The 14,161-nt window shown below is 51.9% G+C and overlaps 5 protein-coding genes across 5 annotated transcripts; 3 read left to right on the top strand and 2 right to left on the bottom strand.

Annotated features, from left to right (window-relative positions):
* Positions 1-493: 493 nt before the first annotated feature.
* Positions 494-6,564, top strand: BDV14DRAFT_46403 (putative Ras GTPase activating protein). Its single transcript, XM_073776823.1, has 3 exons — positions 494-4,924; positions 4,979-5,257; positions 5,314-6,564. The coding sequence occupies exons 1-3, from the start codon at positions 868-870 to the stop codon at positions 6,201-6,203; spliced, it is 5,226 nt and encodes a 1,741-aa protein (XP_073629201.1). The 5' UTR covers positions 494-867; the 3' UTR covers positions 6,204-6,564.
* Positions 6,565-6,713: 149 nt separating this feature from the next.
* BDV14DRAFT_171293 (ENTH domain-containing protein) lies at positions 6,714-8,843 on the top strand. Its single transcript, XM_073768368.1, has 5 exons — positions 6,714-6,896; positions 6,979-7,010; positions 7,114-7,193; positions 7,267-7,348; positions 7,418-8,843. The coding sequence occupies exons 1-5, from the start codon at positions 6,815-6,817 to the stop codon at positions 8,768-8,770; spliced, it is 1,629 nt and encodes a 542-aa protein (XP_073629200.1). The 5' UTR covers positions 6,714-6,814; the 3' UTR covers positions 8,771-8,843.
* A 289-nt stretch (positions 8,844-9,132) lies between these two features.
* Positions 9,133-10,116, bottom strand: BDV14DRAFT_189011 (uncharacterized protein; the record flags this gene model as incomplete). The annotated part of the gene is made up of 4 exons (XM_073771147.1): positions 9,133-9,518; positions 9,586-9,610; positions 9,685-9,825; positions 9,979-10,116. The coding sequence occupies 4 exons, from the start codon at positions 10,114-10,116 to the stop codon at positions 9,133-9,135; spliced, it is 690 nt and encodes a 229-aa protein (XP_073629199.1).
* A 1,492-nt stretch (positions 10,117-11,608) lies between these two features.
* Positions 11,609-12,238, top strand: BDV14DRAFT_199032 (uncharacterized protein; the record flags this gene model as incomplete). Its single annotated transcript, XM_073773144.1, has 1 exon — positions 11,609-12,238. The coding sequence occupies one exon, from the start codon at positions 11,609-11,611 to the stop codon at positions 12,236-12,238; it is 630 nt and encodes a 209-aa protein (XP_073629198.1).
* A 463-nt stretch (positions 12,239-12,701) lies between these two features.
* On the bottom strand, positions 12,702-13,964 carry BDV14DRAFT_199031 (adaptor protein NBP2; the record flags this gene model as incomplete). Its single annotated transcript, XM_073773143.1, has 1 exon — positions 12,702-13,964. The coding sequence occupies one exon, from the start codon at positions 13,962-13,964 to the stop codon at positions 12,702-12,704; it is 1,263 nt and encodes a 420-aa protein (XP_073629197.1).
* Between the last annotated feature and the right edge of the window lie 197 nt (positions 13,965-14,161).

The following is a 14,161-nucleotide window of genomic DNA, read 5'->3' as shown; positions in this document are numbered from 1 at the left end:
ACGGACGCTCCTAGGGTCGACCCAAGGATCAATCCACAACCCCGACCAGGGACAAGAATATATTTGTGACAGTTGTAGAATAGTCTAACGTGGTGAGAATAATGGCAGGCTATACTAGATGGTTTATCGATTTTCTTCCGCATAGACTGTTGCATGAGGGAATATATATCCGCGATCGACGCAAGGGACAATGATATATCGACTGCTCGTGCTTCCCGACATCCGATCCTCGAGGCTTCAGAACGAACAGACATATACTGGAGTCATTCTCCATAATTTATCTCCATCATCAAAATGAATTACGGCCCCCTTGTCAATCGTAGTTCGTAGTCCCGTAAACGCGATCGGATCGTCAAGGGCATCCGGTGTGGCTGGTCAGCGATAAGCGTGACGATAACCAGGGACTATTCCTGATCGGGAGATTTGTTTGTGGGAGGCTGGGGCCTCTTGCTTCCCGCTCTCCTCCTCCCCTCCCACTTCCAAGCTTGCGATGCTTTCTTTCTCTTGATTTCTTCAACAATTTCATCAGTCAACAACAAAAGCTTAAAGACTTTGTTTCCTTTTCTTTTGTCTGTTTTCTTTTTGTTTCTGCTTCGTGGAATTAGGACCTGGAACTTCTCTGCGGGACGGAGACAACAACCCGTTTCTATATCAACCATTCCTGCTGTTATCCGAGCGCTATGCAGCTGCTCCCTTGAATGCGCATTCCATTCAAGATACAGCACACTTTTGACCTTCACGCCCACCACGCTCCGCTTAGAGACCGCTTCGCTTGGTGAAGCAGGCATGCGGCCTATTGGTGTTTAACATCCTTAATCCTTTTTCTTTGTTTCTCGTCGCATTCCTGTCCTCGGGACGGCCCCAGTCATGTCGATGCATTCTGCGTCGCTCCGCCGTGCGCAAACCGACCTTCCCACCCAAACATCGAGTCCTCTCCGTCATGATTCAACCGCTTCCACAAACTCATCAATATACTCCGTCTCCTCGAATTCCTTTGCTCCCAGTCGCACCAGCACCGTCTCTTCCAACGCTTCCGTCGGATCGATATCTGGGTTTGGCCATAAGCGAGGCAAAAGTGAGGTAAACTCGACAGCCACTCATCAAACCATGGGTGGAGGAGCCCCCGAGTGGTCCAATGCAGGCGCAACTTACGAGAATATTCGTCGCTCGTTGCGTCCGCTGCCTCAAGCCCCCAACGCTTCTCCTCCATCGAGTAAACATGCTGCCTTCCGTCATAACAGAAGCCAAACTCTCGACAACCCTCAATACTGGAAAGAGAACCGCCCGCGGACTCCGGAAACCCGCTACGGGCACGGTCAAGATGCGGAACCACTCAAAGAAAGAGCATCCCCTAATGTTATGACTCCCCCGAGGCCTGAATCACCACATCACGGTCTTGCTCACACAAGAACCCATGTCAGGGCAAGCCAGTCGCATAGCATCTCTGCTCCCCATCCGCCTCCGTTGACTGCTGCCTTCTCGGCCCCCGAGTTGGAGACCTTCCAGAAATCCTCAACCGGTCACCTTCGCGCGTTGTCAAAATTTGCGAAAGCTGGTGCAACAGAGGAGATGTCCATCGATAAAAGCACACCCTCAGTTGTGGGCCTGCAAGGACGAAGGCGGTTGAAGAGGGCTGATTCAGTAGCCAACCGACCTGGCACAAGAGCTGCCCAAAGGCCGACTGCATCAGCATGGACGGCTGGAAACTGGATGGATCAGCAACGACAGTTCTTACAAGCTTATGAATACCTTTGCCATATTGGAGAAGCGAAGGAGTGGATCGAGGAGGTTATCCAACAGCAAATACCGCCTATCGTTCAACTCGAAGAAGCCCTACGTGATGGTGTTACTCTGGCAGAGATCGTGCAATCCATGTACCCGAATCGGGCCTTGCGAATCTTCCGCCACCCGAAACTGCAGTATCGACACTCAGACAACATAGCTCTCTTCTTCCGACTCCTGGATGAGATCGAGCTACCGGAACTTTTCAGGTTTGAGCTCATTGACTTGTACGAAAAGAAAAATATCCCCAAAGTCATACACTGCATTCACGCGCTATCTTGGTTACTGTTCAAAAAAGGACTCGTTGATTTCCGCATGGGTAACCTTGTCGGACAGCTGGAGTTTGAGGACCATGAACTGGAGCAGACCCAAAAAGGCCTTGACAAAGCGGGTGTTAGCATGCCTAGCTTCAGCGGTATGGCCGCGAACTTTGGCGCTGAGCCTGAGCCTGAGCCTGAACCCGAGTCAGAAGAGGATCGGATTGAGCGAGAGCTACATGAAAATGAGAGCTCGATTGTCGACTTCCAAGCCCAGCTTCGAGGTGCGATTTTGAGGTTGAGGCTTGGCAACTTGATGAACGACCTATGGGACTTTGAACCACTACTCCTGGAGCTCCAGTCCATGATCCGCGGAGATTGGACGAGACAGGTCGTTCAGTACCGTATTGACATGCGGAAGTTTGCCGTCAACCTTCAAGCTATTTCTCGCGGATTTATCGCGCGCCATCGCCAAAAGAACACCAAGCAACACTCCAAGGCCCTCGAGCATGATATCCTGCAATTGCAGAGCATGATCCGAGGATCGAAAGCCCGGACTGAAGCTAGCTACATCCAAACACAGCTGCGGAGACAAGAATCGGGGATCAAACAGATCCAAGCTGCCCTCAGAGGTGCCCTCCAGCGACGAACCGTGTACGACATGTTCGACCATGTCAAGGAGGAGGAGGGTCAGATTCAGTTGCTGCAGGCGGCCATTCGAGGTGCTCTACAGCGCTCACAAGTCTCACAGCAATATGAAGAGACACACTGTGCGGAAGAGAAGGTTCAAGAGCTCCAAGCAGCTATTCGTGGTGCACTGCTCCGTCGTCAGATGAGTGCTCAGTCTGAGCAGATTGCAGAAACCCAAGACAGCGCGGACATTGTACAGGCAGCAATTCGAGGAATGCTTGTCCGACAAAGCATCACCCAAACACTCGCATCCCTCGATGCCGAATCCCCGTCTGTGGTATCACTTCAAGCATGTGCCCGCGCCATGGCCGCCAGACAATCGCTCACAGTACTCAAGTCGTCCCTTGCCAAGGAAGAAAGCAGCTTTGTGAGCCTTCAATCTATTGCCCGTGGTGGCGCTTTGAGGAAGGACGTCCAGGGTACACGCGAAGCTCTAGCGGAGCATGAGCCCTCGATCGTTGAGCTTCAGAGCTCAGCCCGGGCCAATGCTGTGAGATCTTTTCTGGAGTCCCAGAAAGAGGCTCTTGCGAAGGAGAATGAATCTGTTCTGGAAGTTCAATCTATGGCTCGCGGTGTTATCCTGAGAAAGAGACTGGAAGAAGATGCTACAATGTTACAACAGGAAGAATCAACCATCATTGAGCTCCAAGCGCTCGCTCGTGCCGCTATTCAACGAATTCACGTTGGTGGTATTCTCGAGGAGTTGGACGATTGTGATGATGAAATCAGCGAGCTGCAAGCTCAAATCAGAGCCATGCTTGTGCGAGTCGACGTTGGTCAAACGCTCTCAGAGCTTGCCGCTGAAGAAGACATTATCGCCGACTTCCAGTCTCTTATTAGGGGACATTTGGTCAGAGCGAAATTCGAGGAGAAGCGTCGTTACTACCAAGAAAACATGGAGAAGGTTGTCAAGGCACAGAGCTTTATCCGTGGCAGAATTCAAGGCCAAGCATACAAGAGTCTCACGAGCGGCAAGAACCCTCCTGTCGGAACCGTTAAAGGTTTTGTACACCTTCTCAATGATAGTGAATTCGACTTTGACGAGGAAATTGAGTCCGAGCGGACAAGGAAGTTCGTCGTACAACAGGTACGCCAAAACGAAATGGCCGAACAATACATCAGCCAGCTCGATATCAAGATTGCTCTCCTAGTGAAGAACAAGATTACCCTTGATGAAGTTGTCAAGCACCAGAAGCACTTTGGTGGCCATGTGGGAAATCTGCTGTCGAACACGGAAATTTCTTCAAAGGATCCATTTGACCTCAAAGCCCTAAACAAGACGTCGAGGAAGAAGCTGGAATACTACCAAGTGTTCTTCTTCCTTCTTCAAACGCAATCGCAATACCTCGCAAAGCTCTTCCGACGCATGCGTGAGGCCAATACTCCGGAGAAAGAATACGAAAGAATCCGACACTTGATGATGGGCTTGTTTGGGTACTCTCAGAAGAGGCGTGAAGAATACTACCTCATCAAGTTGCTGGCCCGCTCAGCACGAGAGGAGATTGAAAGCTTTACTTCTCTCCAAGAGTACTTGCGCTGCAACTCATTCTGGAACAAGCTCTTTGCCTCGTACATCAAGTCCCCTCGCGACCGAAAATTCATGCGTGATGTTCTCAACACAGCTGTGAAAGAGAATATCGTTGAAAATGCAGAGCTCAACCTCGAGAGTGATCCAATGCAAATCTACAAGTCCGCCATCAACGATGAAGAGCTTCGAACTGGAAAGCGAAGCCGACGTAGGCCTGATGTTCCCCGCGAAGAGGCCATCCGAGACCCTGAAACTAGAGCAACCTTCATTCAGCATCTCCAGGATCTCCGAGATATCGCCGATCAATTCTTCTCTGCTTTGGAAGAACTTCTTTATCGCATGCCGTTCGGAATCCGATATATTGCTAAGGAAATGTACGAGAGCCTCATCTCTCGATTCTCGAACGAGGACCCCGGCTTTGTCCTGCAAACGGTTGGCCACTGGGTTTGGAAGAACTATTTCCAGCCAGCTATTATGGAGCCAGAGAAGTTCGGAGTCGTGGACCGCGGTCTGACCCAAGAGCAGAAGCGGAACCTGTCCGAGATTGCAAAGGTTATTGCGCAAGCGTCATCGGGAAGACTATTTGGTGCGGAGAACGTGTACCTTCAACCTTTGAACACTTATATTGCGGACTCAATCCAGCGACTTGGGAACATCTGGGGCGACTGTAAGTACTCCCCTCAAGTACGGTCTCATTTGATGCTAATTATCATTCGACCAGTGATTACCGTCCAAGATGCCGAAACTTACTTTGACATTGACGAATTCAACGACTTGTATGCTAAGACGAAGCCTACCCTATACATCAAGATGTCGGACATCTTCTCTATTCACCAGCTTGTGGCGTCGAATATCCACTACATCTGCCCCAACCCAGACGACTTCCTGAAAGAAGTCATTCGTGACCTGGGCAATGTCAAATCGAACGAGAGCGAGCTGATGAGCGTCAACTCTTCTGAAATCAATCTGACGCTGAACCCTAAACTCGCACAAGTCGAAGGTAAGAGACAACCACAAGCGTTCCTGGAAATATGCGTACTGACAAATCGTTATCAGATCCGGAAGCTGATGTCAAGGCTCTGTTCATGGAGACTAAGAGATGTGTTCTCTACATTATCCGTGTACAGTCCGGGGCCAACCTGCTGGAGATTATGGTTACACCTCCCACTGAGGAGGATGAAGAAAAATGGATGACGTTCGTGCGCGATGAACTGAGTGCTCACAACACTGAGAGGAGCGCATACTCCGAAGCCAACAGCCTGGTCGACATTGCCTCGATGAGCTACTCGGAGCTGAAGCGCACGGCGCTGGAGAACATCCTGCACCTCGAGCAAGCAGGAAAGATCCATCGCCACAACCACTACCAGGATCTTCTAAACGCTATTGCCATCGATATCCGTACGAAGCATCGCCGCCGAATTCAACGTCAACGAGAATTGGAGAGTGCTCATATGACGCTCACACGTCTCAACGACCAGGCTGTTTGGTTGGACCAGCAGCTCAAGACGTACAACGATTATATCGAGCAGGCAATGGTGACCTTACAGAGCAAGAAGGGCAAGAAGAGATTCCTCATGCCATTCACCAAGCAATGGGACCACCAACGCGAGCTTCAGAAGTCCGGCAAAGTGTTCAAGTTCGGTTCCTACAAGTACTCGGCTCGCAACCTCGCTGACAAGGGAGTCTTGGTCTACTGGAAAGGTTATACAGACCGGCAATGGGACCGAGTTGACTTGACAATCTCAAGTAACGAGGTCGGTGTGTTTACGCTCGATGGAAGCAGCGGACCGATGATGGTCCCTGGAGCAAATGCTCAGGTTCCCTTGGACGACCTGCTCCAAGCTCAGTTCAACAACATGCAATTCCTCGACTTCTTCGAGGGAACCCTGCGAGTCAACGTCAACCTCTTCCTGCATCTTATTATGAGAAAATTCTACAACGAATAATCGCCTTCGGTGTTTGGGCTCGTTTATTCCGGGAGGTTTTTGTTTTTCCATGCATGATGATTGCTTCATGTTTGCATTCTCATTCTCCATGATATCCCCTTCATCGCATGTTTCATATGGCAAAAGCACTTGCATGCGGCTCAAACTCGGGCCACATCTTATTATACACCCCCTTAACCCTGCTTTTCATTGCTTTATTTGTTGATTATGTTAGCGACGATTCCCTTTTGTTTTTTGTTCTGTGTGCTGGTCATAGAGTCGTGACTACTCGACCAACTACCTATAACCTTCTTTGTGATGATTTGAACGAAACAACGTACTTATGCGTGTATGTACCGACTCAATGACATATCTAATGGGCATATCCAGAAATTATCAATCCTCGTAGAGTGGAAAGACCGTAGTATACTTTGTTGGCCCGTAGATCGCTGCCGAGAGTCAGGGGTGCCACGTGACGTAGTCTTTGGACCCGACGGGGTGGCCAGCTGGAACTTGATTCTCCCCTCGACGCCTCTCCCCAGCTCCTTCAATTGTTTGTTCTGAAACTTGTACTTTTCTTCCAATCTATTGGATTGTCTGCGCCGGCCTACCTTCTATCCTACAGGTGCACCATGGATTTCGATTCGCTCAAGAACCAGGTCAGCAACCTTACCTTGTATGATCTCAAGGCGGGAGTGCGCAAGGTCCAAAATGGTAAGCCTCAACTTGACGAGCTTGCAAGCCTTTTTTTGTTATCTTGAGCTCGAACTCTGTGCTAATATCCCCGTCTCTACAGCTGTCATGAATTACACCGAAATGGAGTCCAAGGTTCGTCGTGCTACCGACCGTTCACATACGCGATGTCGGCACCGCTCCGCATCCTGATTGTGGGGGTGGAAAGTTATGGCACCGGGTCACTCACACCTGCTAGGTCCGAGAAGCTACAAACAACGAGCCATGGGGTGCCTCCACGACGTTGATGCAGGAAATTGCGACTGGAACGCATCACTAGTCAGTTATATTAAACCCTCCGCTTCGAAACCCTTCCGCATCGTTGCTGACACCGCATTGTTCTTTGTGACAGCCAACTACTTAACGAGATCATGCCTATGATTTACAAGCGATTCACAGATAAGACTTCGGAAGAGTGGCGACAGATTTACAAGGTAGGTTACCTGAATTTTCCTGTTATGTTCTCGGCGAAATGCTGACGGTGGCCTCTTGCCGGACAACAGGGTCTTCAACTTCTCGAGTTCCTCATCAAGAACGGATCGGAGCGAGTCGTCGACGATGCCAGATCTCACCTGTCCCTCATTCGCATGCTCCGCCAGTTCCACTACATCGACCCCAACGGCAAGGACCAAGGAATCAACGTGCGGAACCGCGCGCAGGAGCTAGTCAAGCTTCTAGGTGATGTCGAGTTGATCCGCTCCGAGCGAAAGAAGGCCAGGACCAACCGCAACAAGTTCCGCGGCTTCGAGGGTGGTGCGGGTATTGGTGGTGGAATTGGTGGTGGAATTGGGAGCTCCGGAAGCGGTCGTTATGGAGGTTTCGGTAGCGACAGTCTTTCCTTTGGCGGATACAGCGGAGGTGTCTACGGCGATGGCGGTGGCTTTGGAGGCCAAAGCGGAGATTTCGGGGATGCTGGGGGACGACGCGCAGATCGGTTCGATGAGTACGACGAGTACGACGAGGCCGATGCGGCTCCGGCCCGGAGGCGCGCGGCCAGTCCTCCCCGTGCTCAAACTCAAGCGAAGAAGCCCGAGCCTCCAAAGGCGCCTGCACCTGACCTTGTCGACTTCCTTGATGACGATCCCGCGCCTGCACCTGCTGCAGCTCCTTCCTCTGTGGCCGCCGGCAAGCAGCCCGCCGGAAGCAACGGCCTCAACATGCTAGACCCTACACCAGCCGACGACGACGATGACTTTGACGACTTCCAGTCCGCACCCCAGGGAGCCCCAGCCCAGGCGTCATCTAACAACTTCAACATTCCCCCTCCCGCCTCAACCGTCAGCACGACCTCCACCACCCAATTCGCCGCCCCACGGCCCGTCTCCGGCATGCAAGGGTCCAACCTAGACGGCATCGTCGGGTTTACTTCAATGACGCCAACCCCAACATCAAGCGGCTTCACATCCCCCACCCTCTCCTCGCAAGCCGCCAAACCCGGTGCCCAGCAGCCCAAGCACACAGGCTACCAAGCCGCAACCCCCAACTACTTCACTTCCGTTGCCTCGCAGGGCCCCTCTGCCGGTCTCGGCCACCGCCCAGGCATGGCGTCTACTTCCTCCTTCTCGTCCACCGCTAGCCCCGCGACGCCCTCTGCAGGTGCAGGCGCCAAGCCCGCTGCAAAGGCCTCGGGCGACGCTTTTGGCTCGCTGTGGTCAACTGCTAGTGCCAGCGCCGGTATCCAGAAGAACAACGCCGCCGCAAACAAGGGACCCAACCTTGCTAGTATGGCGAAGGAGAAGGCTAGCGCTGGTATTTGGGGTGCGCCGTCGTCGGGTGTTTCTTCGCCGGCGCCGTCGCAGCCGACGCAGCAGCAGCCTAAGACGGGTGGTTCTGCGTTTGATGATTTGTTGGGTTAAGCTAGATTTGCTCCCTTTTTTTTTTTTTCTTTCTTTTATACTGCTATTACATCATATTCCATTCTCTTCTTTTCAATTAGCTTCGCTTTGCTCTCTAGCTCGCACCGCATCCTACCTACCCTACCCTATCCTATCCTGCAACTTCTTGGGCACTTTTCTGTACGTTATGCAAAATGTTTGATGTGATTTTGTGCGGTCATGTTGCTGGAAATAAAACTTGTTTGCGTGTTTGTCCCCCTTCATTCCTCTCTTTTCTTAAGCGGAAAATGATCAATTTCGTTACCTTGAGCTCCCCTTGAACCCTCGCCGGAAATTCAATGAGCTCACCAGCCTACAAATATCCAAGACCCTTAGACAACTACCTAGAGTCCCGGCCTAACCCTCGTCCTCGGATCCACAGACCCATGCTTTCTATACCTCGTCGCATACCGCTCAGACGAATACTTCCACCCTAACCTCCTCTTATTCTCATTTTTAACCAAGAAGTCCCACATCTTCCGCCTAGGGCTAGGATTCGGATCAAGAAAGACAAATTCCACTGGTTTTCCTTCCGCTCGACATTCTGCGCACAGGAGTTGGTAGTACTCCTCTAGCCAGTGTGTATCTGTTGTCCCCTCATGGTCTAGATTCTCTTCGCCCCATTCGGTCGCGAGGTTTTGCCCGTCTATGAGGTCGACTAGTCCCACGTCGTCTTTGACGTCGATTGCGCGTTGGACGTATAGATTTAGCTTTGGGTAGGGGATGCTTCCTGAGGCGAGTCAGTCAGTTGAAGTAGACTTCATGTGTAAATTCAAACTCAAACGAGAAATCCATACCGAGACTCCACTCAATATTCTCCGGCTTACATTCAAAATGCATGTAATTTTCTGGAACAAGTTGCCAGAAACTGATCCGGCCTGGGACGTTGAAGCAACCTTGAAGCACGGGTACTTGTGGTTCATTTCGTTCGACGATGAAAGAGGTAATGGGCGGCATGGGTTTAGGATATCAGGGCGGGAGTTGAAGAGGGCTATGGAGCGTTCGTAGTCTTTGTTTGGGACGCAGAGGATTCGATCCTGGCCGCAATGTCAGTTGGTAATATCTATAAAATTCATACGTAGGGCTGGAGGGGCGGGGTGCCTCCACTTGATACTCTTGGTGCACCGAAGTAGATCAGGACAAAGATCTGGACGATGCAACATGTTATGTCTGCATGGAGTAGATGTGACTATCTCTAGCACTTCCTCAGGTGAGAGGATGGTATCGCCTGGCTCGCCGACCGCCAGTGGACTGCCTGCAGGGCTGAGGAAAACCTTCTCCGGTTGAGCCTCGAGTTGAGGCTCAGGCTGGGTTCCAACTTCTTCCATTCTTCGGTCAGTCAGAATAGGTCAATGAATGGAGGGGTAGCAAACAATGAACAAGACTAAAGCTAGGTATACTAGTCAGCTGACCCGTTTCCTATTTGCTGTCAATCTCTGGATCAGTAACGTATGAGTAGCACAACAGGATCCCAGTGTCCTCGACTGAGGTGTACCCATGTTCAGGGCTCCTGCCCGTCTGGCCGTGTCTCAGAATCCCCGGTGCTTAATTCACCACGATTAAGCTTGTCAAAAAGTGCCGAGACCCTGAAATGCTGATCTTCACCTCCGCATATGCTTTCCTCCAGAATCCTTCGAGTATCGGGCAATGGCGTTCATCCGCATCCCGCACTACCATCCCCATCAACATCAAGGGCAATCCTTGGCCCAACCGAATAGGCAACAGCGCCGTTTGGCAAATGTTGCGGATCCGTCCAAGCCGGCTCAAACCAGCCGCACGAGGTGTCATCCGCGGCAGACCCAATGCTCTAATCCCAAAGCTCGTGTTTCCCCTGTCGTGATCTGCACTACTAACCCTACGAGGGGATGATTGGCACCTGTCCCAGCTTCATTAATTGCTGATGGAGGGGAGCGTTGGTGATCTGTCGATTGTTGGTTCGAGGCTTTGAGTCAAACGACAGGGATGGTGAGGTTCTCGTGTTGACGTGACTGTAGCATGATATGCTCCCAGGGCTAGTAAATGCATATAGTACCGAAGTGTTTTGCCCTATTTCCCTGGTCATACATAGGGCGTTGAACCCCGTCTGTGTCTCTTGCGCTTCTTCACCTTTTTTTTCTCATCTTCCTATGCGTAAAAGGGCCTACAGCCATTTGGGGCCAGATTTTTTTGCAGCTTGCATCTTCCTCTGTGCAATGCAAAATGTATCTGTTCGACCCCGTTGGCACCTTCGACTCGGCGTTTTCCATAAGCCGCCGTCAGTCGTCGGATAGTTCATGTGGTGGCGGCGGTGTTGGCACTGGAGAGTGCCTGCCTGGTTCAAGTTGTGCGTTCCCTTCTCACTAAGTTGATTTTAAAGCCTTGTGCTCCTGTGCACCCCCGGCTAACAGGTTGACCACCAGGCAGAGGTATCGTCTATGCAAACCAATGCCGCGACACTCCCGGCGATGAAGTACGCAACCCTCTTGTCCCCTTCCGCGGCTTAAAGACCATAGCCCTATAGACAAACCGTCACTAGCCACTTCCCAGACATGCTGACACAGTATACCATCTCACAGTGCTGCCTCCACCGCACATGCAGCACCCCCCGTGGCGGCGGCCACTGCAAGAACCGCGACAACCAGACATGCGACGGAGAATATTATACAGGGGCGTATGACTCGGTATATCCCTTCACCGCTGATATCTGTCTAGACCTGCATATTTTGCATTTAGCGCTGGCCCAGTGGTCCGAGCTAACATTGGTTTTGTTGCGATACTCGAAAGTCCGCGCCTACTTGCCCCGGTCCAAACTACATCATCTGCTGCGTAGAATGGGCACAGATGGACAACGGTACTTCTTCCAACACGACCTCCTCGACAGCGACGCAGACGCTCACGACATCGATCTCAACCACCTCGACCAGCCCAACTACAACAGAGACTGAAACAGACACGGATGGTGGCGGTGGTGGCCTCTCATCTGCGGCAAAAGGCGGGATAGCAGGTGGAATCGTCGGCGCCGTCGCGGTAACGAGTATCATCTTCTTGCTGTTCTTCTTCCTCCGACGGAAAAAACAGCGGGGTCAAGGAGGGGAGAACGTGGAAGGAGGCAAGGCAGAGGGCAGCGATGAAGGTAGAGGCACTGCGATTGCGAACGGAGAGGGCAGTCCTCGTGGGGAAGGAGCGGACGGAGAACCAGAAACGGAAGCGGCGATGTTGGCGTCAAGGATGAAGCTCGAGCTTGACGGGACGAGTCGCGAGGTGTATGAGATGGATTTGCCGGCGACGCCAGCGACTGCGACAGCGACGGCGCTGAGTGAGAGCGAGCAGGCACAGATGGAGCAGATGAAGAGCAGGAGGTTTGCGGAGTTGCCGGGGTCGTTGGCGGCGGTTGCAGAGATGTCTGCGGAAAGTGAAGCTCGAAGTGGACATGGACATGGTCATGGGTGTGATGTCAAGCTGTCTGAGTAGTTTCTCTTCTACTGTTTTAATCTATACCCCTAGTAAGCTATATCGGTTGATAAATAATATGGTATGATATAGATATGATTGATATATTGATGACCTCCCGACGCTGGCGCTGAACAGTACTCCAAATGATGAAAAATATGTACAATCTCACTCACATCACTCTCGTAACAAGCGTTGCGTTGCGTTGCATGGCGCACCCGCAGCCTGGCTCTGCGGTTTCCCGGCAATAATATGTTAAATATGGTATGATATGGTATGCTTCAAATTCAAAGCACAGGTTCAACCTCCATCCAGACCATGGGGCTAACCATGATCGACTCTATCGTGTATGCAGTTTCAGGTATCTTAGTAATTTGTATCTCGACCGTCTCGAGTTCCAGCCGGGGAACTTTCGCAAAGAGAAGGAAATCACTCACGATCACGGACCGTGACTTTGTCGCTGCAGCCTATGCATCCACATAGGTCATTGCTTCTGCTCGGCGGGCTGCTCCGCCTCTGACGTTGCTGTTTTATGTTCCTTTTGATCCGCCTTATCTGTCTCGCCAATTGTTGTGTTCTTTATAGCCTCTCCATTAGCTGCTGAATGCTCGGTCGGCGTGACCTCCTGCTGAGACTCCGTCGAATCCGGACTCGAGTATTCGTCTTCAAATTCAGCTTCGCCATCAACGTTGAGCGAAGTCAGACCGCCTTCGATGTCGCGAACGAGACGAACAAACTCCTCGGGGACTAAGCCGCTCTCGCCAGTTCGAGGGTCCTCCGCAACTAACCACCCTTGACCATGTCGGTATGAAACAAAGATCACCTGACCCTCGGCTAATGGAAGCTCGTTCTCGTGCTCGCGCGTAAAGTCAAAGAGCGCTACCGCCTTCCCATGCATTTCTTCATCGGGGCACCCAACTGAGAACTGGAAATCGCGCGAGTAGCGGTGAGTACCGTCTCCGGATACGATACCTGCTCCTTGATCGTATCCGTGATTATCATTATATGCGCCGATGTAGGTGAATCGGCTCTCGTTTGGCGGGTAGGTGACTAGGTCGCCGCCAGGCCCATCATCGTCATCATCGTCGTCGTTCACGTAGTAAGTCTCGCTTCCATCCGCGTTCATGCTAACCAGTGTCCCACGCTCGTTATCCGCAGATAGGCTCAGATGGCGGGGCCAGTGGTGGCCGCTGGATAATCTTCCATTCAAATCGCTCCCAGTAGATTTGTTCTTGCGATGACGAGGCGCCGAGAACACAGGGCTATGCAGGTCTTCGTCTTCGCTATAGGGAGGTCCATCGCCAAAGGACATCGCCGGTAGCTGTTGATGCCCTTGTCCGGTATCGGCCCCCCAAGGCTGTGTCGACCATTGGCCACGTGAACTGTCCCAAGACGCCGGGGGATCGGATAGTCGCCGGTGTTCGCTTACTGGACTCGAGAGACCAGACGCCGAAAGTGGAAGTGGTCCATAATGAAAGGGGTGAATAGTCGGATATGCGAAATCGCGCACCAAGGCATAGGGCAGGCTGGAGTGGAATATGGGGAAGACATGTGACCCTGGCCGCGACCGGTTCTGAGAGGCTACGGAAAGGTTGGAAAATGTGGAGAGACGGTCCTTTCCGTACGAGGATGATCGCTGGCGACTACCCAGTCTGACAGGTGAATCGGTTACAAGGGGAGGCAAGACTTGGAGGCTAGGGGACGTAACAGCCTGCTGTGAAGGAGGGGGCGAAGTTGTTGTAGTCATAGTGGCAGTCATCGGTTCCGCGCGAAAAAACAAGAAAACCAAAAGGCGCTGTAGCGAAGACCGATGATTGCGCGTCACGGGAAGGTCGAAGAGAATATCAATTCAGGCAACGGTGGTGGTTGGGATTCACCCTAGCTTCGCATCGCGATCGCCAGCCCACTACTCTGCAATGCTCTGTATTTGGTTGGGGGCCAGCG

The sequence above is a fragment of the Aspergillus stella-maris genome, assembly GCF_047715825.1.
Source record: "Aspergillus stella-maris strain CBS 113639 unplaced genomic scaffold BDV14scaffold_20, whole genome shotgun sequence".
In the NCBI taxonomy this organism is placed as follows: Eukaryota; Fungi; Ascomycota; class Eurotiomycetes; order Eurotiales; family Aspergillaceae; genus Aspergillus; species Aspergillus stella-maris.
This window is presented reverse-complemented; position numbering and strand designations above follow the sequence as displayed.

What these genes read in the sequence shown, in the direction of transcription:
- BDV14DRAFT_46403 (XM_073776823.1), top strand. Translation starts at nt 868, where the DNA reads ATGTCGATGCATTCTGCGTCGCTCCGCCGTGCGCAAACCGACCTTCCC. An exon ending in TGGGAACATCTGGGGCGACT is followed by an intron (nt 4,925 to 4,978) that starts GTAAGTACTCCC and finishes TCATTCGACCAG; the next exon opens with TGATTACCGTCCAAGATGCC. An exon ending in TAAACTCGCACAAGTCGAAG is followed by an intron (nt 5,258 to 5,313) that starts GTAAGAGACAAC and finishes AATCGTTATCAG; the next exon opens with ATCCGGAAGCTGATGTCAAG.
- BDV14DRAFT_171293 (XM_073768368.1), top strand. Translation starts at nt 6,815, where the DNA reads ATGGATTTCGATTCGCTCAAGAACCAGGTCAGCAACCTTACCTTGTAT. An exon ending in AGTGCGCAAGGTCCAAAATG is followed by an intron (nt 6,897 to 6,978) that starts GTAAGCCTCAAC and finishes CCGTCTCTACAG; the next exon opens with CTGTCATGAATTACACCGAA. An exon ending in ACACCGAAATGGAGTCCAAG is followed by an intron (nt 7,011 to 7,113) that starts GTTCGTCGTGCT and finishes CACACCTGCTAG; the next exon opens with GTCCGAGAAGCTACAAACAA.